The sequence below is a fragment of the Lepisosteus oculatus genome, chromosome 20 (assembly GCF_040954835.1).
Source record: "Lepisosteus oculatus isolate fLepOcu1 chromosome 20, fLepOcu1.hap2, whole genome shotgun sequence".
Classification (NCBI taxonomy): domain Eukaryota; kingdom Metazoa; phylum Chordata; class Actinopteri; order Semionotiformes; family Lepisosteidae; genus Lepisosteus; species Lepisosteus oculatus.
Genome location: NC_090715.1, coordinates 4,536,948 through 4,563,025, shown reverse-complemented (window position 1 = coordinate 4,563,025; position 26,078 = coordinate 4,536,948). Strand labels below are relative to the sequence as shown.

Genomic DNA, 26,078 nt, shown 5'->3' with positions numbered 1-26,078 from the left:
CAGCCTAGTTCAGGATTTTCGGGAACCCCCTGGTGTCCAGAGGTCTCTCGGGCGAACGGATTTCCTCGAACAGCGCCGTTCTTCCGACAGGGGGTGCTGTTGAGCAGGATCAGTGCGCTCAACTGCTTGCATCGAGTCCGATTACTTTTTAATTTAATGCATTTCAAATCATTTGTGCAATGGAACAAATTAATTGATAATGTCTTTGGTTAAATATAACTGCGCAGCGTAAAACATGTCTGTATAACAACGCAGTTGCGTTACGTAATTATTTCGATGAAAAGCTTAGCTATTTATAAAAAAACAGAAATCTGCGTACTTTTAAAAGAAGATTCATATATATGAAGTACAGTGATATAGTCTACACATATTTAGACAAAACTGTGTCTTTGCGATGTTTTATCAAACTTTATGCTGCATTTATATGCCTACGGGGAACAAAATACACGCTCACAACCATATTCACACACGCATTGTGACCTTTATAATTAATATGTCCAAAACATAAATCGATTGCAAACTGTAAAAAGCAGAGCTGCATTTTTTAAATAAACTAAATAAAAAATGGCATTCCCGTGAAATTTAGGATAAGAATATAAAAATGACACACAAATAACACCAGATGAGATTCGATCAGAGAGAGTTGTGATTTGAGAGATTTGGTCTTATCTATCTGAGCTATTTGCGCCACCGAGTGTAAATGGCTGTATAAAACAAGATAAAGTCTCAGGAGGGCGCTGTCAGGGGGCGTGTCAGAAAAGGAAACTAAACTAAATGTAGTTAGGTGCACGCTATCTGCCTTTACAGGAGTGTTTTAGAGCACAAGTTCTCTCCGATAATAACTATTAACTTTACTCCACGAAAGTCTACTTCCTAACGGGTTTAATCAATAGGCCCTGTGTATGTCATCAGGGTGTAGTTCACTAAAGGTCCGTGGAAGATAAACTACAATTCCCAGCATTCCCAGTTACAGTTCTCCCACCGTTGCGTCATAGAATGTGACAGTCAGGAGATCTTACCATTTCAGTTGTTACTGTAGACACTGGTGATTAACTGTCGGTTTGGGGTGTCAAAGTCACAGGTGTCGTGTCTTTGATTGCGGTCCGAATGAAGTACCCAGCTGCGCCTGGAGAAGATGTGCTGTTATAGGGAAGTGTTTGAATTTTTTTGGTTGGCTAAACAAACGTGTGCTTTTTAAATATATATGTATTATAAAGATCCGTACTAATATTACTAATATAATTTTATTATTATTATTTAAAGCGTTTGTCTGGACCTTTTTTGTTTTTCATTTTCTATTCAGTTATGGAGGTGCCCCAGTTACCTGTTGAGGTAAGACATTGTGTAGTATTATGTAACACGTACTTGCGCATGTGTACAAAACAAGTTAACCCGTAGTATGACATTTGCAGTTTTACCATTTTACATTTACATAGTACGCAGTAATGCACGAAGAATAACCTGCGCACTGAAAAGTACATGTGTTGCACAGTAAAGTATCAGTAATATTGTTAGGTGTCATTATATACAGTAGGTAGTTCACTTATAATGAAACTGTGAACATGACATTGAACAGTGAAATACAAACCAGAGGGCACAGATGAAAACTGTGGAAGTTCATTTAAAACCAAGAATAGGAGGCACGTCTTTACCCAAAGGGTTGTGGGTGTATGGAACATGTTACTGAGCTGGGATGTTGAAGCCAATACCCTGGTGTCTTTCAAGAACTGGCTGGAAGAGATCCCCAGCTAAGTTAACTACTGACTGCCAAAGGGCTGGATGGGCTGAATGCCCTTCTGTCATTTCATATGTTTTATGTTCTAAGATACTGTGAGTTGAGCTTAATTCTGCATAAGAATAAATATCACTTTCCCCCCCATTTGTTTGGCGCATGTTTGGAGTACGTTGAGGGCACTCCAGTGCAGCACAGCTTTTAATTCATTATTTTGCTCTTATTGTTAGTGTCTTCAGCTAGATCGTTTTTTCACAGTTTTATTTTAAAGAAAAAAAAACATCTGTTACTGTATACATATGAAATGAATATATAGGGGTGATTAAATATATAACGCGCTTTTAATGGTCATTGTGCCTTGGGGTGGAGTCATATGACTGGGCCAAACGTGTCTCTAATTAGGGGAAAGTCTGCTTATACTATGGACACGGTAAAAACTAACTAAATTCATAATGAAAATGTGTTTATCTAGTGCCACTTTACCACTCTCTTCCTGTCTTTCAATGTTTAATCCCACTTTGAAATAGATCAGATTGGACATGATATCGTTTGTTTAACAGATTATTACTTACATTCTGAGTTTCCTGCAAATGCCCGACAGGAAAGAGGCGTCCCTGGTCTGTCGCCACTGGTATATTGCTTGTCAGGACTACCGCTTTCAGGTAATCCCATAACAATTGTACACTTTCACTGCAGAAAAGAGTTTCCTGCTTTCTTCAACTTTTTAGCTAGTTTTTAGAATCATGTCAATGCCCCATTTAAAAGGTCGGGAGAAAAGAGCTCGTTTTAGGTCACAAAAAGTATTTGGGTTCATCTCCCCCAGATCATCTGTGAAAGTGTTGTTGATATTGAATTGCAGAGAGAACACCACTTTCCATCTTTCAGTTGTTTGACAGAGAGCCCAGTAAATACCCCTCCTTACCTGCATATTCTCTCTGCTTTATTGCACTAATTCATCAAAGCAGTGTCTTCTCATATTTTGGTATTTCCAGGAAATGCCTAGAGATATTTTGGGGACATAGTTACACTTCACACTATTCATTGTTAATCCTTAGAAAGTGGGTCCACCAAAAAAGAGAAACGGCTCTTATGCTGAATTAAAGCATTCACGATTCTTCACCTGTTGATGTTGTCTTGCAGAAGAATCTGACCTACAAGTTCCCAGCATCCTCTGCCTGCCTGGACGTGATCCGGGGCCTGGCCGGGCGGCCCTGCTGCGGGGTGGCCATCAGCCACCTGGACAGCTCCGGCCTCTCCAAGACCATTCTCAGGCAGGTCGCCCTCCACTTAGGCCCGCGCCTTGAGAGTATCTCCCTGCCATGGGGCAGCATCACAGAGTCCTCTTTCATGGCTCTGGTGCCCCAGCTGACAGCACTGCGGGCGCTGGACCTCAGCGGGCTGGACAGCCTCTTCATGTCGGGCACCTTCCTGTCCAAGGAGGAGAGCAGGCGCGAGGTGCGTGTGGCCCTAGGAAAGCTAGGGGAGCTGGACCTGTCCAACCTGCGCTACCTCTCTGACCTGACGTTCAACCGCCTGACGGCCTGCGCCCCCCAGCTTTGCCGGCTCAGCCTGGCCGGTTGCCATATTGCCTTCGAGTTTGACCCCTACAGGGGGGCGCCCGCAGGCTGCGACTCCTCAGCCCTCCTCTCCCTCCGGAACCTGCTCCGGTTCCTCGGAGAGCAGGCCCACACCTTGAGGAGCCTGAATCTGGGGCGCACCGGCATCACCCCAGAAGCCCTGAAGTCCCTGGTCCGGGTGGAGGGTCTCAGTCTGGAGGAGCTGAGCCTGCCGGGCTGCAAAGACCTGACAGACTCCGCTATAGCTGCAGTGTGCCAGTACCAGCCGGGCCTGAAAACCCTGGACCTCAGCTCCTGCACCGAACTCTCTGATAAGGCAGTGCTGGCTATTGCGTCCAGCCTGAAGGACATCCGGAGCCTTTATCTCAGGAGAACCTGGAGGATCACGGATCAGGGTTTGTCCAAACTGATGGAACTGAAGGGCTTACAGACGTTAGACCTTTCCGGGTGTAGTAACATCACTGGGATCGAGATGATTAAAGGGCTCTCTTCTCCACAAGCTCAGGCAAAGCTGGTGTCCCTCAGCCTCAGGAGCTGCACCTATATGAGGGTAAATCCAGCTGGGGATCTCCTCTATTGCATACTGAGCAGCTCCTCAGTTCATCATCTCATTCCGCATTCTCTGAGTACTTTTATTTATTTTATTTTTGGCTTGTTTGAGAGGAATCAGTGTAATCCATGAAGGTGCACTTTCCATAAGGCAAGTCTTTGCCATATTTAATTTTGCCGTTGAGCACATTACAGTAGAAGCTCTAACAATTGTAAAAGGCTCTGTAAAGGTGAGCTATTAAAATCTGCTTTAATATAGGAAAGAAAAGTATGATTTTTGTAGCATTTAAAATTCCACACCATTACCCAAGTTTGTAGTTTGTAAAACTAATCAGATATTAAGCGTTTAAACTAGGAGGAACTTCTACAGACCAGCAGAGGCTGATCTTTTTATAGGGACTGGGACCGACAAAGCATTCACAAGAGAGACTCAGTTAGTCATTTGTTTCTCTTTAGTGAAAGATAATGGCTTCCTGCCACCGTGAACAGTAATTCAGCCTGTTGTGCCACATGGCTTGTTTTTGTTGCGGACGTCTCTTGAGATGTTGTTTGCTTTGCCCTCTCTGCCAGGACTCGGCCGTGTTCTCCCTGGCCCAGCTCCTGGGCCCTGGCCTGCGCGAACTGGACCTCACGTCCTGTCTGTACCTCACCGACCTGAGCGTGCGCGGCATCGCCACCTTCCTGCCCGGCCTGCTGGTCCTGCGGCTCGGCTGGTGCAAGGAGGTGACGGACTGGGGGCTGCTGGGAATGGTCGAACCCACGGAGGAGTGTCAGCCCGAAAGAGGAGAGGTATGAGTGGAAAGCACAGAAGTGACAGAGTGGCGCAAGAAACATTCTGAACAACGACTGTGGTCTGGGACTGTGTGAAGGAGGCCTAAAAGATATTGGCCTAAGGAAAAAAAATGCTCCACGAGACACCAGGGAGTATGTTTTTGGGCCTGTGTAGTAGCTTTTAGAACCCAAATTTTACTTATTTAAAAAAAAACAGGCTTGTCCATTTCTTTTCCTTTCCACCATGTCTCTCATTTTCAGGCAGACAAAGGGCCAAAATTCAGCCGCACTTTTGGGAACATGGGCTTCTTTAGCCCCCCGCAACCACCGGCCTTCGAGGAGAAGCCGCGGCTGGTGACAGCGGAGGAGCTGGGGCGGCTCGGCGAGAGAGAGGGGGCCTCGCTGCGGGCCCTGAGGGGCCTGCAGGAGCTGGACCTGTCCGCTTGCAGCAAGCTGACCGACAGCAGCATCACCCAGGTGAGGGAGGGGGTTACCATGACAACACCCAGTCACGCTTCCCTACAGACTTGAATCACTTTGATGCAATACGGTCAGTCTCCAAGTGTAAGAGACTCCACATGGACACACTGGTAATCTGATGGTAAAGAAATTGGCAGAGGGAGTCTTCACCATACTGGAGCAGTCGCTAGGTAAAGTGCTACAGTAGATCATTCCCCCCCCCTGCTCTACAGGGATAGGGGTCACCAGATTTTCAAAAAACCACCATCACTTTTTTCATACTAGCGTATGTTTGTGCGTGCTTTTAGAAAATTGTTACTCATATATTTTTCTGTGTTTTGAATTATTTACTGTATTAAAAGTTATGGATAAAACGAGGAGTACATCTAGTACAGCATGAGTTTAATGATAATTTTTTTTGTAAATACTGGATTATATACTTTTGCTAGATTGGCCCGTGACCACTGGAACGTGTTGGATTATCAGTCAACAAAAAAAATCGCTGATCTACTTTGATCCTCTACAAGGCATAGAAGAAATGCCAAATAAAGTTAAAAATCTTAATAAAAAATGCATTTGGTCATATACCAGATAGCCCAATATGCACTGTGGCTGGATGTTAAGCCCTGGAGACTTAAGTGTAATATGTTACAAATACAATAATTTTATATTGTGTATCTGGGTTTACAATGATATTGGAGCATGCATGAAGGAAATCGTTTTTTGATCTGAAGCTAAAACACAGAGCCATAAACCTAAATACACACCTGATTCATTCCTGAAAATTAAATTAAATAGACTCACAATAAACCCAGGTTGATATTGAGTCATATCCTGTCCCCCAGGTTTTATTACTAAAAGAACAAGTTACTAAATTTCCTGATGGTCATAAGGTTTATCCACAAATGTGCTCTACTGTAGTAAAGCTTGTACTGCAGGTTGAGATTTTTGTTATTTCATACCATAACGAACAGGAAGAAGGCTGTTGCGTCTGAAAGATCAAAAGAGTCCGATAACAAAATCCAAGTGATGGCTGGATACCGGCTGGACACCAGCCCTGCTGCTTGTGTTTCATAGGAGCTTTTCAACAGGCAATCTATTTATTAATTGTGATCACTTGAGCTAAACGTGGTCACCCACTTTCTTTCATTCGCTGTGCCAAGGGCTCCATCTGCAATTTTTAGACACTGGCGTCCTCTTGCTCTGTCCAAAAGAACAAGAGAACAGGACATGATGTTGCTGTGGCCCAGGGGTTCCCAGATATACACACCTTCTGCAGGTGTTGCAGTGTCTCAAATTGGACATTGCATTGGTAAACCAGGGCACAGGGAAATACATCCCTGTAATGCTTCTTGGGCTGAAAGAGGAAAGATAGAAACTGGCCTGTCCTGCTTGCAGGTGGTGCAGTTCCCGGACCTGCGCAGGCTGTCCCTCTCCCTGCTGAGCGAGATCAGCGACCGGAGCTTGCTGTCCGTGTCCCAGCACTGCCGTGGCCTCACCAGCCTCTCCCTCAGCCACTGCCCCGGGCTGAGCGATCAGGGCCTGGCCGGCGCCGCGCCCCACCTCCAGAGGCTACAGCACCTGCAGCTGGCCTGCTGCGATGGCCTCAGCGACAGGTCAGAGAGTGGGGGGTACCAGTGGGGTCACGTCTCAGGAAGGGAGGACCCTGCTAGTCGCTGTGATTCTGCTTCATGTACTTTACGTGCAGCACTAGTGAAGACTCCACGTGTGGCCTGGAAAAAATGTTGTTCTAATGGTCTGAATAATAATAATAATAATAATAATAATAATAATATAACAACCCGGATGATGTGATGGCAGTCATAGTACTCCAGTACGCACCCCACACATCAGCTAGCAGTGTGGAGGAGAACAGAGTGATGAAGCCAGTTCAGAGATGGGGAGTATTAGGATGCCATAATTGGTAAAGGCCAGGCGGAAATTTGGCCAGGACACAGGGGTAACACCTCTTTTTTTAAGAGCCACTCTGGGATTTTTAATGACCACAGAGAGTCAGGACCTCGGTTTCATGTCTCATCCGAAGGACGGCGCCTTTTTGCAATGTAGTGCCCCCGTCACTATACTGGGGCATTAGGACCCACATGGACCGCAGGGTGAGCACCCCCTGCTGGCCCCACTAACACCTCTTCCAGCAGGAATCTGAGCTTTCCCAGGAGTCTCCCATCCAGCTACTGACCAGGCTCACACCTGCTGAGCCTCAGTGAGTTCCCAGTTGTGAGTTGTACAGTTAAAGAGCTGCTGGAGAGTAGAAGAGAGTCACATCCGCAGATTCAGATCGGCCATTTAAAAAACACAAAGTGGGGTGCAAGCAGTAGTCGAGGGGAGTTGATTTTATGTCTCCTACCTTTGTGTCCCTATGACCTATGACCTCTGCTCACTCACCCAGGTCCCTGACCGTACTCGCCCGGCACTGCAGGAGGCTGAGGACGCTGGATGTGTCCATGTGCAAGAAAATCACCATGGCAGGAGTGGAGCATCTCCAAGCGCAGCTGCCCTTCCTGGAGAACGTCCACAGCCGGTTTGTGGGAGGGGCTGACCTGTGCTTCACCCTGTGATCAGGCCAGAGCCAAGCTCAGAGCCTGCACGCGGACCTCGAACTGTAACGGTACAAACAAACACTGGCGGTCCCTCCAGGACAACAATCACGTACCGGAATGATTGCAGGTTGATTGTTCCCCCTGCATGTCTTGACCACTGCATTGTGGCACAGCCTCAAGACACTAACAGAGGTGGCACAGAATTTTGGAACTGTCACACACGACAAATACAAAATCTTAATAAATTACTGGTTGTACTCATTAGTTACGTGTAGTAACTAAAGGGTCATGGTGCATGTTACCCCACTCTAACACTGCTTACATGTGAGAACAACATGCAGCAGGAGTTCGGCCTTTTCAAGTTTGACAGGATAAAAACAAAACCAGAAGGTATTAGCAGGAGCTCCATGTGTCACTGTTATCAGTTCCTGCCAGGATGGGGAAACTGAGATTTAACATTGTACAATGTATTTTGTTAATAATAATCGACAATAATCTGCTTAGATATTATTCCTGTTTTTGTAAGTGTGGCTCAGGATGTAAAAGGCTGAGAAAACCGTGATGTAGACCTTGAGTTGTGTGACATTTCAAAGAAAAATATTAAACATTCCAGCATGTCGGTTCTGATAATTAATGCACAATGCAATAAACGGAACTTCAAGAACGCGGGTTTATTGTTAAATGTTTCTGTTTAAAGGTTCTATAATCTTTATGCATCTTTTGCACAAATGATATTGCAAAGGCCCTGCTTGTGCAGATGTGAATCCCAGGCTTTGAAAAAAGTAAAAAAAAAAACAAAAACAAAGTTGAAAAACAGTAGCTTTCAGTACCTGGTGATTCTCCAGCATTCAGTGACTAAAGGCAATTCCAGTGAATAAAGCCTTCTGGGGCTCTGTTCATTACAATACGACAAATGCCTTCTGCTCGTTTCTATTGACCTATAAAAGAGTCAATAAAAGTTAAGGGTAACAATGATGTGGGACTGTTTTTTATATCTGTATCTGGGCGTAGTCAGTATATAAACAAGTCTTTGAACTTCAATAAAAAAACGTTTCCTCGTGTTTTGTTTGCTGCCCGAATCAAACCGGTGACCCGGTTTCAAAAACACTGGCTACAAAAAGATGTGGTTCTTCACACGTTAAAGTGAAATTGCATGTGCTGAGAACTGTAGTTGTAAACGGAGCGAATGGCCAGGACATGTGCACACAGGAACAAAAGAGAGTGTTGCTTCCATGTAGGAGAAAAGAGCTTCAAGTTTCCTCAGTGTCTAGACTATCGACCCATCGCTCATCTTTCCAAGCCCATTCAACTTGACAAGATCAGTCATGCCAAGCAGAACACAGGAACCAGGAACTAACACTGTTCTCTGAGGCATCCGAACAAGATGCAATGCTGGACCTTTTTCTCCATTTTAATTTTTGAAGTTAAGGTGCTTTTACAAAACAGTTGCAATGAGTCACATGTTACCCCTTAGTTGTGATTACAGTATTGGATCCACAAAGGCTAGTGAAAGACACCATGATGTCCAACCCCCAAAAATATAGCAATAGAAAAAGCATTTTTCTGGGCTGCCAGTTTGAGCCCATGCTCACAGTAAGTAACCAAGATCTACTTATTCATGGGCTGTGTTCAACAGGCTTTGTTCAGGTTCACAAGGAAAATCATTTTCACCATCCAAGTCAAAACAGCATTGTCCAACAAGATACAATTATTCACAGAATCAAATTGCACATTTTCTCTTTTATTTGCAGGGTCTAGTTCACTCAATTGTCTCCTTAAAGCAACAGTTCATCCTGGCGTTATAACCCAAGTGTCATAACCGAACACTGGAATATCAAGAAGTTTTTTCCAAAAGGGGCAGGGACAATTCACTTGGCTGACGTTATCCCTGGTCTCCAGTTTGTACTGAAACGGCCCGAGGGATCACTGTTTGCTGAAAGTCGTCTGGATGAGGTTTTGACCACGAAATCGTTGCTCAGCAGCAACACGATTTAAAGCCTAAGGATGCCTGCGTTTTAAATAACCTGAAAATGTTGAAAATCTTTTATGTTTAAACACAATAACAATGGACTTTTTTACCAATACCCCAAAACAGAAAAAGATGCACTAGTCTGAGAGTATATAATTGTTACCGTGTCTATTTAAGCACATTACATGAAACATTGTTAATGTGGCATTTACTGAGTTTCCTGCTGGTAAACAGTGTATTGACTGCATTTTTAGTCTTAGTAGACCATAATGTAAGGTCCGTTTTGGCTATTCAAAGTACCAATTACTAATATGATTATTAATATTGAAGTACCTACAAGTTATTAATAATAATACTTCACTGAAATTGATCAGAGTTTTATCTCAGGCACATACAGTACAAATGTTACATTGTTTGGCAGTTTTGGATTGGAGTCAGAGAGTACCTAATGGTCTGTGTGAGGCCTTTTTCTTTACCCCATTATTAGTAAGGTTTTTCAAGGTGAGATAAAGTTTTTAACTAGCTGTAGCAAATAAACCCTTTATATGACTACGGCTGACTGAAGCTCCCAAACTCATCTTCATAGTGACCAAGAGATTCACAGGTCAAAAATCTGCTTTTGTGGAACTCAGATATTGCTGAGCTGCCTTACAAAAATGCCCAGACCCGGCTCTGAAGCTGATGTTGCACTGAGGTACAATACAAGACAGCATACGAGCCCGACTGTTCCTGCAGCTGGGTTAGTCTGGCTGCCTTCACGCTTGATGAGTTCAGCTCTCCCTGCCCCTGCCAGGACTGAATCCTGGTTGCTCGGGGGCTCCGAGCACACACAACGCCACCCCTGACAGTGGGTAGCTCCACCATGTCGGCAGAGTTCGGCCCTGTCTAGACCAAAGAGTGGGGTGACATCACTTCCTGTAAAGCATGGCCACTTCCACCATGAGGTATACTCCCAGAACAACACTGCTGGTCACACACTGATGGCAGGTACAGTACATGCAGGAGACGGCCAGAAGATTCAGTAGTAGTTAATACTCAGGCAGACAGTTTTGATTGGAAGTGCACTGCTTTTTTGGCAGCAACCTAGCAAATCGTTTAGTAGTTTTTATTCTTTTGCAGCTACTTAAGCTAGAGAAGTCTGTAGAGTTCCTCTGCCTCCACTTAGACTGCAGTAACTTGTATTGCACACATTACATAGGTTGGATCTAACAGTAGGAAATCAAACATTCATACAGTAAATCGAATAGAGTAGCCCATTTAAGATATTCGTACACATAAAACTGGGGGGTTACATGTTGTTGGCCATACAGTACCTCTTTAATAGGACCATGTCTCTTAAGTGTTAGTTAGTCCACAACTTAATGAGTCGTATCTTCCTTGAAACCTGGAGGATCGCAGGGTGATGACAGCCTTGAGCAAAGGAAACCAGCAGTGCTCCCTTTTCCATCGGAGTCAGTTTCTTTGACTTAACGCCATCAAAGCCCCCACAGTACAGTACCGAAGGTCAGCCATCGTTCCAACCAGGACCAGAGGAGGGGAGGGAACGCAGTAAGGCATTCTTACACTCATTGAAGGGTAAGGGAGCGGCACAGAATGATACAACAACGGCACATCACACGAAGGGCTGTGAAGAGCACAACAGGTCAGCCAGGTGTGTCCGAGCCGCGGCAGCCTACCAGAAGACAGGACTGATCCAGGACCGATCCCCGAGGTTAGAGAGCGTTAATGTCAAACGTCAGCCGGAACATCCCAGACCAGCTCAACGAGGACCGGCAACCCTCCTGATCCCCCCCGGCCCCCTCCCCGTCCCCACGAGCTCCCTACTGCTCGGCCTGGCTGAAGTCGTAGCAGAAGTTGTAGTTGCTGGGGGGCTTGGGGACGGGGGGCGCGGCGTCGGGGATAGGGATATTCTCCAGGTCCAGCAGCCGCAGTTTGATCTCCATGGAGAGCAGGATCTCCAGCTCGCTGCGCATGCACTCGCTGGTCATGTCGCGGCCCAGCAGCACGTTCAGGCCGTCCGTCCACAGGCAGAACTGTCCGGGGCGGAGACAGCACGTCACGCACGGCCACAGTGAAACAAACCGCCTGACCGCGTCCGGCTCGGAGCGCAGCGGACACGGCGCTTCAGAAACCCGTGGGGGGCGCCCTAGTGCATCCTGCCACGCTTAGCGGCCTAATTTATAGGGGAACTGTTAATACAAACATTTTGAAAGTATCTGCATTTCGGTGTGCTTGTAAAATGCCCAAGCAGTTCGCACTTCCCAACTAGGGTGTGAATGTTAAGCTACAATGAATTTTCACAGTTATCTAACACATTCAGGTTGAGACAGGTCTGCGTGGGTGGCATAAAACACATCATTTGCAATCAGTTCTTAGTGCAGTTTTGCATGTCTGGATCAAGCCTTCTATTCTCAACACTATGAAGTACACAGGACTCATACTGAGACACTTAAATTAAGTTTCTCAGAACGGGAGATGTTTTTATATTGTTCCACCTCTGACCAAAAGCTCCCCCACTAAAATGTTTCCCTTTCTCTTCTGCATGGGGTCCCCACTGAAAATGTTTTTACACAGGTTTTCCCTGGGCGACCAGAACAAACGAGACCCTAAATCTACACTCCAGAAGAGGAACTGAGTAAGAACTCACGTCAGTTCGGGAGGAGGCGATGAAATTCAGGGTGTACTCCTCCACATCATAGGTGATGCTGAAAGCCAGGTCCAAGACTTCCTGGAAGAGCAGGAAAAATAGCCAACTGAAACTTCGGAAGTGTTTAACCGAATTGTAACCTCCAGATCCAGCTTCAGCCAATGAAAACTGTTTGGTTTTTCACTTTTCCTACAGCATGGTCTCTACTAGCAACCGAATGAGACAATGGCCTCCTGTCATTTATCATCTTAATTCTTTCTTAATAGGTCCAGCTCACCTTGTTCTGCTTTCCTGAGCTCTTCTCTTTCATATGAGGGCAGTCTTTGCCTGTCAGTAGTGCTTTGATGTCAGCCACAGGAACTAGGGATAGACAAGGACCAGGAAAGTGAAATCCAAGATCTCAGTACAGGCCCTCAGTCACTTCACAGAGTGTCAGTGCAACGCTGTTACAATGCTCAGTGGGATGGCACTCTCTCTAGAGAGCTAGTCTTGCTTGTTCTATCCACGTGAGGCCGGTTAGTGTGCTGAAAATCCAGGTTGCAGCAAATAACGGGAGCTGTGGGTCTCCCAGCCCGTCTACTCACTCTTCTCCTGTAGGGTCTCAATGGGGGGGGCGTCCGTCTCCTCGTCCACATCGCCATAGTGCAGCACCTTGTGATTGGGCGACAGGCGGCAGTACCACAGCTTGTCTGCAACAGCACATCACACAGAGTGAGGGTGCGTGGAACCTGACGGCCAGCTCCCCGCAAATCACCTCTCCCATGCACACACTCCGGTGTCAGACTGGGGCACCTCAGATCTCCACGAATCTGGGAGTTACGTCCATCAATCTCTATGCCTTTGTCGGTGGCTTGAATATTCAGAAGGCAAAAGCAGGTCAGGGGAAGCAGATTCTCGACAATGAATCTCAGTGATACCAAGCCCGTATCCTGTCTGGGCCGTCCCAAGGTCTGCAACCCAATACGGCAAAATGAAATAAATCCAGGAGGCTTTATTTCCTCCCTTACAGGGCCAAAACAACAAAGAGTATTCAAAAACACTCGCCAGCACCGTGCATGGCCCTTTTCATACTAAACCCAGTTTATATTTTACCCATTTGAAAATGTACAATTCCTAAGCCCCTTGCCAATGATCGATTTCTCCTCTAGTGCACCTATTTACAACATTTTAGTGGTTTTATAGCGGCCACTAGTGGTAGGTAAGCTGCAATTACATCCCTCTCTTCAGCTCTCCTGGCACACATGACTCAGAATCATACTGATGCGTAGCATGATTTTGGTAAGCACAGATAAGATGTTGGCTCGGGGCAGCTTGCTCTAGCCTGTGGTGTCCTGCGTCCAGCAGGCTGCGTGATGCGACACCCCCCAACCCCCTCCTGCCCCCAGATGGGCGGCTCTTGCCTTGTCTCCGCCGGCTGCTGATCTTCCTGAAGAGCGTGCCGTGGCACATCCGGTTCAAGCGCTGCTGCCGGATCAGCTCCAGGAGCTCCGGCTTCAGCTGCTCCTTCAGCTCCCTGGCAGGACAAACCCAGTCAGGCTTCTCTGCTCCTCACCCACCCCGCAGTTAAAATAACGTTTCATTTTTAAGCCTGAGATTAAGACAGGCATTGACAATACCTGGGTATCAGTACCTAACCCAATCAAAGTTACAATCATAAAGCAGTAGAAAGTGCGAGAGCTCCGTTACTGCACTGTGTGCATTTATAATGGTATCCATTTTGAATTAACCACTCCCCTCCAAATTTTGACAAAATGTGGCATGCAGCCTTTCCACCTCCCTCAAAGCATGATCTATGTGCAGATCTGCATCCATCAGTAAAATTCACCTAAACCGACACATGCCCTAAGCTGTCTGCTGTCTGCTGTCTGCTGGCTGCGTCATGTATGACCTTTTGCGGAGCATGCTGGGAAGAGGACCTGCAGGGGCCGGACAGCAGTGACATCACAGTCCGCGCACTGCAGAGTCTGACTGCTTCATCACAAATATGCTCGCGTGATACCTCAAACTCCAGAGGAGTGAGACATGCAATTTGGATAACATTAACAGAGGCAGAGAGAAAAGAGGGAGTCTCTAAAGCCACCCTGCTAACAGTTCTAGACCTCCTTTCCCAAGAGGACTGTGTGAATTTCACATTTTAATCCTTTGGTTTTTTTTCATTCCAAATTTAAAATCTCTAATTCTCTCACTCTATTATATAACCCTGCTGTGGAATCCCGAGTTGTGTCTTCATAGCTCGGCTCACAGTCACTCCAGTACTCCACCTTTCGACACAATGGGCTCACAATGAGGTCCCAGGGCAGGTCCTCTCCCTGGATTCTGCTGTGGCGAATGAGTCACTGGCATCTCTGTTTGACCAGCAGCTAAGAAAGCCCTGCACCATTCACCTGGGCTCTAACCCTAGAGGCACTGCGCCAGCACCGGCCCCACCACAAGCCGACTCCCGGTCACAGCCAGCTAGCCAGTAACACCCCTACATTTTCTAAATTTTGCAATCGGAATTCCGGCCCCTTGTGGCATAAAGTGAGTTGATTTCCCAACCCAAAATTCCTGCTGTCCGCCACATGAGGGCATCCCCAGGCCAAGAATGGGGCTGAGCCAATAGTTATCTGACAACTGCATGGGAATGCAATGATAACATTGTTGCCTACGGCTGTTCCACTAAATGTTTATTATATTAAATGCTTCTAGATGCTATATTATGTGCTCATTTATTACATCTACATTTATTGCTCAGGCAGCTGTTCAGTGCTTGTTGCAGAACCTTGCCCCAGGTCTATAGATAAGGTGCCTAGTTTTTCACTCCCCTTTCAAGATAAGAAGCTCTCTCTTTTTCTATAATCTCAGTTACTGCTTTTCTCAAGGAAATCAACCGTTTGAAAGAGATCCCCTCGCGGACCTCCTACCTATAAGAAGAGGTATCGCCGCAGGTCCATTGGCTAAGAATGCCCCCCCACAGTGCCACAGGGACAGCGGGGACAGGGGCTCGACTTACAGCACGGGGGGCGCGAGGGTCTCCTCCTGGTGCAGCCTCTCGGTCTGCCGCAGCTTCAGGATCTCGCTGTAGTTGAGGGCGTTCACCTTGTTCTTGAAGAGCTCCAGGGAGGTGGGCTTGCTGGACAGCGTCCGCGTGATCTGCTCCCGGACCACCTGCATCACCTGCGGGGGCGAGAGGGGCTCAGCCTGAGAGGGCTGTCCCACGCGCAGAGGGGGGGGGGGGGGGGGGCGCCAGGCGACCCTCAGGTCCCGCTGTCCTCTCTGTGGAGGGCCCCGCCCAAGAGCAGTGAACAAATCCGGTGGCCGGTCTGCTCGAACCGTGCAACACCCTCTACCCACCCCCTTTCTGGCCACTTTACCCAGTTCAGGGTCGGGTCGGGGCCAGAGCAGGAACTGGACCTGGCAAGCAACAGGCGCAATGCGGGGAACGCCCTGGACGGGACGCCAGCCCGTCGTGGGGCAGGCAGACGCAGACACGCGCACACTCCCACCAGGGCCGGTTTGCCCAGAACCCAGTTAACCCACAGCACAGTTTTGCGAATGTGGGGGAGAAAATCGGGGCACCTAGATTAAACCCACACAAAAACACGGGGGGGAACATGCAAACTCCACACAGCACCCCAGGAATTAAACCCAGGGCCCCAGCACTGCGAGGCACTGCTGTGCCACCTTGTCACCCCTGTTTAGCACCCTTCTTTTTATTGAACCGTGGAGGAAAAAAGGAGGGCAGTTCATGTCAATCTGTGCCATTGATATAGCCCAGCGAAACCTTGTTTCAGCCAGCGAGGCCAGACTGGCACAGCTGCAACAGCGCATGGGGATGAAGGAGTGCAATGTTTTGTTTTTAAAATAACCCTGTTATTTCACTGTGTTATTTATACAAAGGCATTCTCTCTGGGAGGGTTGCAGTCACAGACTTGTACAAATCCTACTGGAGTCTCCCATTTTACTCCCTCAAAAGCAGGAGATTCCTTTCCTGGTCCTTGAGAGCTCTGTTCCAGGAGGTTTTACAGGAGAACATTAAATCTAGAGGCCTGGAACAATTTAACCACGTTCAATTAATCAGGTTATTTGTTCACATACGATAGTCACAGATCACATGCAACAAAAACAATATCCTCAAGATCCAGCGTTTCCTGCATTGAAATAGTTGCTTCTTTAATTGATCAATAACTAAGTGTTCCTAATTTGGAAATAACAGAGGATTAAGTGAAACCTGTAAGACTAACTGGACTGGGCCTCTCCAGGACCATGGATAGAGTCAAGGTCGACGGGTTTTCTGCTCAACATAAATAAACCAGACAGCTGGCACTGATACTGCACAGGACAGCCAGCATCACCTGGCCTTGTTTACCTTCCCACATGGAGAATACTCAGTGATCAGGAACAGGAATTACAGCAGAGACTGCAGGAGAACCCAGACAGCTACATGAAATGTGTGTGCCTGTGCGAGAGACTGAAACTGCTTAGAAATGAGGGTTTGGCCCATCCTTTGCTTCAACAAAATCATGCAGAAGTCAACAATGTCACGATGGGCTCTAAAAACCAGCATTTACCCCTCCCATTTCCACCAGCCCAGCTCTTCTGTGACCTCAGGTGACCTTGGGCACTGGGGGACTCCCATTTCCACGGGGGGGACCCGATTCAGTGTGGACAGCACGCACCGGTCTCCTAGGCAACTGCAGCAGCGCAAACCGCAGGCTACAAGGCCGCGGCTGACCCGCCCCCCATCACCAACGCAGCCCTCCCGCTGCTCAGCCCTTCATCTGTCTTTATTTACACAGCGCTCAGGCACACCTCGAGGTGCCTCCTCCTCTGTCAGCCGGAGATATATTCTCTTAATCTGGGCACGGCACCCCAACACCTCCTCAGCCAAGAGCAGACAACCCTTCTCAGAACCGCAGCCTTCTCCTGAACTCTCCACTCCTGGGGGAGGTTCAGCTAGCACTGAAATAACCATCCTACTCGCCGAAATCCTGAATTACAAATCCAAAATCTTGCAGTAAAGATTATATATTAACCTTCTAGCTGCCTGCTGAACTGGAGGGGGGGAGAGGCGGAAAGGCCATTTCCAAAGGATAAAACTGGATAAAATATGTCTGAAATAACAGCAGAAAACAGAATATTCCTTCGGGCTCTTATACAGCGACGGAGAGAGCAGGAGGAATTTCCACAGGTGCGGGAGAGCGAGTCTGTGACCACCCTCCCCACCCACCCAAGGCAAAACTAGCAGCCAGCATCCCTAGAGCACAGGGACAACACAGGCCAGGCTCATGAGCTGCCGACCCCGCGCTGAAACCTCACCTCCAACCCTCAGGGCCAGTCAGTCGCATCTCTTTTTAAAACGCTAACCGCACATTTCGGTGATCAAAATGCTTTTCATTTCTTTGCTTCTACCCATTCCCCCTTTGGTATTTGTACTGTTACTAAAAACAGGGATCGTCCCAGGACCAAGCGGTTAATTCCGGGAAAAAACCTTGAACTACACAAATCAGTCCCAATTTCATGACCTTCATGTGAGTCCTCTCTGTTTTTAAAGACGTCACCCAGATATAACAGTGTAATAAAACCGCATGGTCAATTTTCATTTTAGGATGCTACCAACTACTACTATCACCTATTTAAAACCAACTGTTGTAACAGCTGTTGTAAAAAGACAGGCATTTTTAAAACTACCTGAATCCGAGCAATAACCTGAAGGAAACTTTTCGGATGAACCCTGACTGGTGTACAATTTTAATTAGTTTACTTTTTTCTTTTTTCCCTCCTTTGTTTCTGTACAACGCAAATGGTTCTCCTTCCATATACACACACATTTACAGACGCGCAGAGCAAAGACAACACTGACATGAAGAGATCTGAGTGGAAAACGGCGTCGGTCTGAGAGCTACAAAGGAACAGACAGAGGTTGATGTCACTCTGAAAAGTAAAAAGAAGGAAGGAAAGAGCATTTTGGCTGCAAAGCCTCCGTTAGGCGAGTGGCATATTCTGTTAAAATATTATACACAATATTACCGCTCCTTTGACAGAATTTACCCAACCAGCAGCCACTGCTACTCTAATCCCGATCGCACACCGGCAGCGGAGAAAATCCAAACTGACCTCCATCTGTCATCCAGCTTTTTGAGGCACAGCTGCCCAAACATTTAAATCAGAACTGAATTTGGGCTGAGGAGCAGCGTGTTGTCTCTCAGGGCCTGCGAAGCGAAGACCCAGACGGGGAAGGGTACTGCCTTCCTGCTGTCACCCGGGCGGGAGTGAGGCAGGCACCTCTGACAGACGATCCCGGCTGGCATTGTCGTAAACAGCGCTATCGGCTCCAACCTGGCCGGCAGCCCCCGCCGGGCACAGAGGCGCTCTGTCACAATCCGCGGGGCTGCTATCTTACCTCAGGTCCCACTTCCACAGCCCGAGTGCTAACTGCGACGCGCCGCTCCGAGTGAGGGGGAGGCTCGGCGCCTTCCTTTGATGCTCGCCCAAACAGATCCCAGCACAAAAGAGGATTCACGCATTGTGTTCCCCCTCGAGCTGCGTCAGGCACTGACAAAGCCAGCCCCCCCTCTCCTCCTCTTCACACGCACACACACATAAGCCCTCCTGCCTCTGCCCCAAGCCCCCAGCTGACAGGAGACTGTGCCTCGCCTGCCAACAGCGGTTAGTGGCGGGAAACAGTCGCAGAGAAAACAGCACAGTGAAGACAAGACAACAGGCAGGGAGACGACAGAACTGGGGAAGGCCAGCTCCTCTCCGCGGAGGTGCTGTCTCAGGCTGCCTCTTTCTCTCTCGTTACGCATCTGTTACCAGTTTATTCCCTGATCACTCTTCCTCCCCTTCTTCTTCAGCGTTATCCAATCCAGCGCCCACGGTCACACGCCCCATTGACGTGTTTTCATACTTTTCCTGTTCTCTGTTATTGCATTACACGCTCAGCCAAGTGGAAAAGAACCCAACAGGTGCAGTCCGGCTTTTAGCAATCGACTAGAGACAATAAAAAACCACATGCATTCAGGTGGTTCCCTTCATGAGCGTTTCACTGAAGCAGTTAACCGTAGTGCAGTGGTTCAGATTCTAAAGATGTATGCGGCAAACCAGTTTCTCCGCATGCCAAAGAGGGTAGCTGTCGATGGTTCCCGGGAGAATTATAAAAATAAAAACACCACACGCTCTGGGCTGGATTTCCGGTCAGGATTAGTGGAGCTCAAGCTCAGTGAAAGGGGCGCTGTGAGTCAGTCTGAGAAGATTTGCAGAGCTCATTGCCAGAGGATCCTGCAGAGGCTCCCTGTTCTCTGAAAGCTGGACCTCAGTTGTTCCTTCACAATCAGGGGGGTTAAGCTATGGGAGGATCTGACAGGACGCTATACCGACCAGACAGAGCAGCCCAGATACAGCACAGCCAGCTTCTCTCTACACTCTCCCTGGGCCAGGCTGGACAAGCCATTACATCACACACCCCAAGACGAGAGGGAATAAGCATTTTTAATCAGATCCTTACACCAAGACACCCATCATAATGTAGAGCAACACTGAAGATGCCAAGGGTGCACAAGCACACTCTGATAGTTTCCAAAAGCCGAGCTCTCACCCCTTTTTCAAATTCATGAGCACTCTTGCAGGACTCTCCAACAGTGATCCTATTGGCTTCACTATCCACTCACAAAGAAGGCAGTTACCATCCCAAATGCAGAAAGACCTCTGAGAGGTTAACCCAACCCCCAGCACTACAAGAAGCAGCCAGCTGAGAGCAGGGCGTTCTGACAGAGAGATCACCTTTACGGCGCCTACAAATAACCCCCGTATAACTTTGCTGTGATATAAATAAAACAGGGGACATGGCAAAATAAAGACTGTGTTCATTGCTCAAACAAAATAAATTGCAAGGTCGCTACTAAAATATAAGGTTTATTTATGGGTGTAAATTTATGTGCATAGAGCCAATCTCACATTTAATCTGTCAGTATCCCCGCGTGTTGGCTAATAAGACTTAACAGTTTTTCCAGACTTAACAGCATCTTATTTATAGCAGAGCACCGCAGATTGGTGCATTTATTAGTCATGATGAAGTTGCAGTTGTAGCTCATCTAGAAACAAAGATGTAATGAAGCCAGTTTAGCACAGAGACACCTTCCACTCCTCCAGCCAACATGAACATGATGCTTGTTCTGATGCTTGTCTAAAACCCAGGATGATATAAAATGATATTCACAAATCAAGAGGATCAAAAACAAACGTGTCCCTAATCTGAAAACAGAAGGCACGAGTGGACATCTGCACCGGAGTTCTGTTTCCGATCTGCGCAGTAAGCTTTTCCGAAATAATCCGAGCTGGCAGCCACGTTCCTCCCCTGCACATTCCATTCTATTCATTCCATTTCCAACCATCTCCCAGCATCCCATGCACAGATGCCGTTCGTCACTGCCAGCATCTATCTGAGCCGTGTTTACATGGGGGTCAGTCAATTAACTCTATTTATAAACAGGCCTGTATCGCAGAGGATCGGAAAGCTTTATACACATACAGTAGGAGAGCATCCTCTTCATCCAGTGCAGCCCCCATCTGGGGGACTTCCAGAAATCATTACGCCCTAAAGCATAGCATATCAAATGGAGAGAAACTGCTGCATATATTTAAGTGGGAACCTAAGGTGGACCAGCTCATACAAAACCAGAGCTAGATATAGTCTCTACTCTTACTCTTATTTAATGGCGAAATAATCTGAACCTCATTTTATCAACTAATCCAAAGGATGGCAACTCCTATAGCACAGGGAGCATACTGGAGCACTGGATTTTTAGTTACATACTGGTAAAGAACTGGAGTAAAGGCGTCAGTTCTGTAACACAGATACAAAAGTCAAAAACCATCCACTGGATCTAATACGAGGTGAGAAGAAAATGTGTTGTGCATTTTATGCTGAATCACAGGGTCACTGCCTCTCTCACAACTGTGACCTGTTTGTCTCTCATTCAGGTTGAAAGGCTGTGCTTGGGTGTTTTTCTGTACAGATAATACGCTGGTGAAATGCCGCCATTCTTCTCCCAAGCTTTCAATCGAGCCAGCAGGGATTAGAGGGGCAAGCAGGAACGAGCACAGCAGTCCAGCCCACACAATGCAGGGCCTGGTGGCTGAGCTTTCACCGAGGTCGGAAGGCCACGGGGCCGTGTGTGACCTTTCTGGAGTGCGGACAAGGAAGTCGCCTCCTGGCAGGTGACTTTCGAAGCCTTTCAAACTTTATTCCCTTTCCCCGCTGCAACTGCCTCAACATCGTGGACTGTTTTACACCTGCCGGTCCAGCAGTCACAGCACCGGAGAGTGAATTCTGGGGGGTTCAGTGCACAGAAACCGACAGCCCTCGCGCATCGGCAGTTCCAACGCAAGTGAGAAGAAACAGAACGTGCTGAACAGAAGACGTGAAGGCATCCCGGAGCTGTGAGATCTGGGGGACTGTTCATAAATTCCAGGAGGTCAGATAATAAATTGGGCACCTATTGTTGATTCCCTAATGAAAAAGGTGTGAATATACATGTGTGTTGAAACTCAGGGACAAGTACTATTTGTACCCTGGTTTCCACATCCATAGTAAGAAGCCCCGTTATTCCTGGGATCTTGCTTTCTTCTTGATTTGTTTAACAGATGCCCTGACCCAGGGCAATTGACAGTTACAGTGCATACATTCAATACAATAAGGTGACAAACCATGTAGATGTATGAACAAAGCCGAGAAAATGAAATACCTTATCAAAGTCCTCCTGGGTGGCTCTCATTTCCTTCCAGGTCTTGTTCAGCAGCTGGATGCAGATACAGAAGAGCTCCTCCAAGAGGCGGTCCTGGGCGAAAAAGATGGGGTGGTAGTCCTGGCCAGTTTCCGAAGCTGCGGGACAGGTGGGTAGGGTGAGCCCAGTGAAACACAACTGAGATTCAAGAGCAGAAAATCTAGCGGAATGAAGTGGGGAATTCAGGCTGCCGGGCAACAAGACGTTACCCCCATTCAAGTTTCCCAATGCCGCCTGGAGTGCTCGGAGCTGGCGGCTCAGGAACTGAACTCTGGACACGTATGCAGCAAGGGACCACATTACCACGCTGATGAAAATCCACTTACAAAGGGAGTTCTCTCGTCCCTGTCCCGTTGTACCACCTGTGTGAAGTCTGCGTGTCTCCTTTCCCCCCTCACTGTCTGTATTCGCTCTGTGCTACAGAGATCACACTACAGAGGGCTCCCACACATCCCCATATGCTGTAATGTACATCACGGCCGACTGCCAGCAGGGTTAAAAGTCCCCTGTACACTTATACAACACGGGTGATTCAGTTTAAAACAGTCTGCAGCTCAGACTGTTCTGGGAGCTCAGAAATCAGGCCAGCTGAGATGACATCATCAAATCAGGTAACAGCTCACAGCACGGAGGTGAAGAGGCTTGCGGAAACCTCAGTGAGCTACTCACTCTCTCCACACCTACCCCTGACACAGGTGCCCCAGAAGGCCACCAGCTCTAGGTCCCTGTCCCCTACGGCCCCCCTGAAACTTACGGGGCTCCCCGATGCGCAGTATCTCGCACAGGATGAGGGTGAGCTGGATGCTGCTCCTGGCGAAGGGGCACTCGTGCTTGTCCTCCCGGCTGCTGTTCTCCAGCACGAACTGGGGGCACAGGAGCAGGAGTCAGGCAGGACACTCGCACACGGGTACCCACACATCCTGCTTACACCCATTCTGGGAATTATATCTGTCTTGACCAGGTCCGGGCGCGAATATTTGCATTTAGCATCTAACATCTTAGAAGAAGAAAAAACAAACTGCAACACGCAAGATTTGGACTTGGAGTATGAATCAGTTTCAACGAAGTGTCGACTTGGCGAGCTGAACCAGTGCGTTTACAGAGCCTGGTCATTAATTCTGGGTGGCGAAATATTATTTCTGGTGTTATTTCACCAGAATAGGTTATTTTATTTGAGTGGGATGGTGGTATGACAAGCAGCCCTGCTTTCTGGTCCTGGAATCTCTCAATGTACTCTAGTTGCCATCGAAAGGCATTACAACTGAGTGGACTGATCTCTCCAAATTGGCCCTTTGTGCTTGTGCATGTATCCTGCAATGAGCTGGCACCCTGTCCAGTGTGTAGCTCTACCTTTTGCCCTGTGCCCAGGACAGGCTCCAGACTGTGCCCTCATCAGGATTGAGCACCAGGATTGAACCTTTACCAGGAGCCTCATAATGGTGGAATAAATGACGGTAAGAGAGTAGAGCTCATCTTGGTCTGTGAAAACAGCCCTTGAAGTGTTTTATGTCAAGGGGCCAGACAGCTCTGTAGCCCCAGGCCCTGCCAGGCTTCACTCACCCGGCTGTAGGCATCAGGGTAGCGTGAGGAGAAGTAGGACATGGTTTCGAGGGCCAGCAGGCCCGGAGGAGTGCGGTTCAGGTCCAGGCCCGGGTTACTGTTGTTCTGGAAAGGAACGGAAGGAAAGGAACAATAAGCCCTACGATACTGTCAAACTCGCATTTGCACACACGTCCTTGGAGTCACGGGAGCAAGGAGAACATCTGTCTTTTTATTAAAACAGCCGTTGAAGAAACGATCCAGATTGATCAAATCGTTCTGAAGCGAGGCTGCGTTTCTGTTGGCGATGCAGGTGTCAGTCCCCCGCGAGTCAGGCCAGTGAAGGAACGACAGGGCCGGCAGAGCCAGGGAGGGGGGCGGGAGGAGGGGAAGCCGGCGCTGACTCACAGAGAAGCCCAGCTTCTTGAACTCCTTGGCGCAGAGCGAGCGGCGGCGCTCGTGACTCAGGCTGCCCTCGCTCTCCGTCTCGAAGGCTGCCTGCCGCAGGCTGTGCAGGACTTCCCGCTGCTCCTGCGAGGGAGGGAGAGACGGGAGAGAGGAATGAGAGAGAGAGCGCGCGACCATCTGTGTACAACCAAGCCCAAGACCTGTGTGTAACGGAAGATGTACAACGCTGGTGCTCCAGCATATCTGAAGCAATCTGTTTCTGATCCCACCTAGTGCTGAGTAATGTACTGATAAGCACTGCCCACTGTCAGAGAGATCTCAACGGTCAGGTGATTCCCGCTGAATCTGGGATGGGATGCGACTTGAACTGCCACTTATTCTAATTTTCACTTCTGTCCTAAAACACAGCCATGCCATCAAACATTCTCTAGGTCTTGTGGGTTCAGATTAGCTTCCAAAACTGAATGCAACCTTCCACTCAGCTCAGTGGAAAATACACCTCACTGAACCAAAATATCAGTCTGAAAAGACTAAGCAACCTTGCCAATCCCAAGAAAATGTATCAACAATGGTGAAATTAGTTTTTTAACAAGAATTATGTTATTGCTAATTTCATGGAGAGTGATGTTAACAAGCAGCATGATTTAAGGATAAATGGGTTAAGAGTTAGAAATAACCAAGAAATGTGGCTGTATTTGTTTATATTCCAGTACATTCAATACCATATGCAACAGTTTGAAAGGTATAATCACTTTTTATCTCAAACTTTTGGTTTTAGGGAAATTTAGACAACATTCCTCTTTAGGGCAAAGCAGTGCATGGAGCCATGTAGGCAAAAATTTCTGTCCTAAAACACAGCCATGCCATCAAACACTAGGTCTTGTAGGAACTCTAACCCTAACCCTAGCTAAGGGTTTGGGGTTAGGGTTAGGGTTCAGATTAGCTTCCAAAACTGAATGCAACCTTCCACTCAGTTCAGTGGAAAATACACCTCACTGAACCAAAATATCAGTCTGAAAAGACTAAGCAACCTTTTCAATCCAAAGAAAATGTATCAATAAGGGTAAAATTCAGTGTTTTAACAAGAAGTCTATTATTCTTTAATTGATGTACAAAGCTGGTGCGGCAGCATATCTGAAGCAATCTGTTTCTGATTCTATCGAGCGCTGAGTAATGTACTGAGAAGCAGTGGCCACTGCCAGAGATGTCTGAATGGTCAGCGGGTTCCCTCTCAATCTGGCACGTTTGACTGGAGACAACGTTTATTTAACTGCCCCCTGACACCCCCTCATCTAAAGACTCCGACTGCCTTTTCTCAATCCTGGGTGTGGTACCTGGTTATAGGAGTCCAGGGGCATCCTCATCTTGGGCTCTAGAAGGTTCAGAGTCACAGACTGCAGGACATAGAGGTAGTGGGCCATCTCATCCCCCACTGCGCCCGAGCTGTGGATGATATTCTGCCAATTAAGCAAATCAGAAGGATCAGGGGGAGGACAGAATACAACTATCACCACCAGAAGCACAAGACCCCGTGTGCCAAAAGCAAACAGCACTTGTTTACATAAAGCAGGCGCCACTCAGAAGAAGCAGGCTAACTGCACAGCACAAGTTTTCAATACTGCTCGCATCCGAGGAAAAACTCTACAGAGGATGAGATTCTTGGAGCAGCAACACGGCTCACAACCAGCATTTTCTAACAAACAGCATGAATCTTCTCTGGATTCACAGCCTTTATAACATGTCTGATTTGAGCGCAGAAGGAATGAGTTTAGTAAGAGTTTAACAGCTTTTTGTTGTCAGACAACAATCAACAATTATTTCAATATGTATACACTTTTTTATTGAACTGCATATAGACACCCCCCCGTTTTAACAACATTTCAGATCCTACAGATAAATTGGTTACCTTGTATATATACTGGCGCAGGTTTATTTTTACCAGAAAATCAAACATTTCCTGAAAGAGAAAAATCAAACAAAGTCTATCAGTGACATTTTGAAGATATGACAAAACGAACAGTTATTTCTCAGTGAGCGCTTTAATGAACTCAGAAGTACTGAGTGAACTCAAGAAAGAGTGTTTGCACTGAGGAGATCCTGAAGAT

The 26,078-nt window shown here is 47.4% G+C and overlaps 2 protein-coding genes across 2 annotated transcripts in view; one reads left to right on the top strand and one right to left on the bottom strand.

Annotated features, from left to right (window-relative positions):
* The first annotated feature begins 979 nt into the window (after nucleotides 1–979).
* Nucleotides 980–8,619, top strand: fbxl9 (F-box and leucine rich repeat protein). The gene is made up of 7 exons (XM_069181309.1): nucleotides 980–1,332; nucleotides 2,293–2,394; nucleotides 2,873–3,859; nucleotides 4,429–4,647; nucleotides 4,891–5,106; nucleotides 6,487–6,704; nucleotides 7,496–8,619. The coding sequence occupies exons 1-7, from the start codon at nucleotides 1,306–1,308 to the stop codon at nucleotides 7,662–7,664; spliced, it is 1,938 nt and encodes a 645-aa protein (XP_069037410.1). The 5' UTR covers nucleotides 980–1,305; the 3' UTR covers nucleotides 7,665–8,619.
* A 752-nt stretch (nucleotides 8,620–9,371) lies between these two features.
* Nucleotides 9,372–26,078, bottom strand: part of elmo3 (engulfment and cell motility 3) — a 33,217-nt gene continuing 16,510 nt past the window's right edge. The window contains exons 10-21 of the mRNA XM_006641390.3: nucleotides 25,880–25,930; nucleotides 25,308–25,430; nucleotides 23,974–24,096; nucleotides 23,587–23,691; nucleotides 22,781–22,889; nucleotides 21,988–22,124; nucleotides 15,255–15,418; nucleotides 13,663–13,775; nucleotides 12,847–12,951; nucleotides 12,540–12,622; nucleotides 12,263–12,343; nucleotides 9,372–11,648 (exon numbers count right to left, since the gene is read on the bottom strand). Of these exons, the coding sequence (XP_006641453.2) occupies nucleotides 11,436–11,648; nucleotides 12,263–12,343; nucleotides 12,540–12,622; nucleotides 12,847–12,951; nucleotides 13,663–13,775; nucleotides 15,255–15,418; nucleotides 21,988–22,124; nucleotides 22,781–22,889; nucleotides 23,587–23,691; nucleotides 23,974–24,096; nucleotides 25,308–25,430; nucleotides 25,880–25,930 (1,407 nt within the window). The 3' untranslated portion in view covers nucleotides 9,372–11,435. The remainder of the gene's footprint in view (nucleotides 11,649–12,262; nucleotides 12,344–12,539; nucleotides 12,623–12,846; nucleotides 12,952–13,662; nucleotides 13,776–15,254; nucleotides 15,419–21,987; nucleotides 22,125–22,780; nucleotides 22,890–23,586; nucleotides 23,692–23,973; nucleotides 24,097–25,307; nucleotides 25,431–25,879; nucleotides 25,931–26,078) is intronic.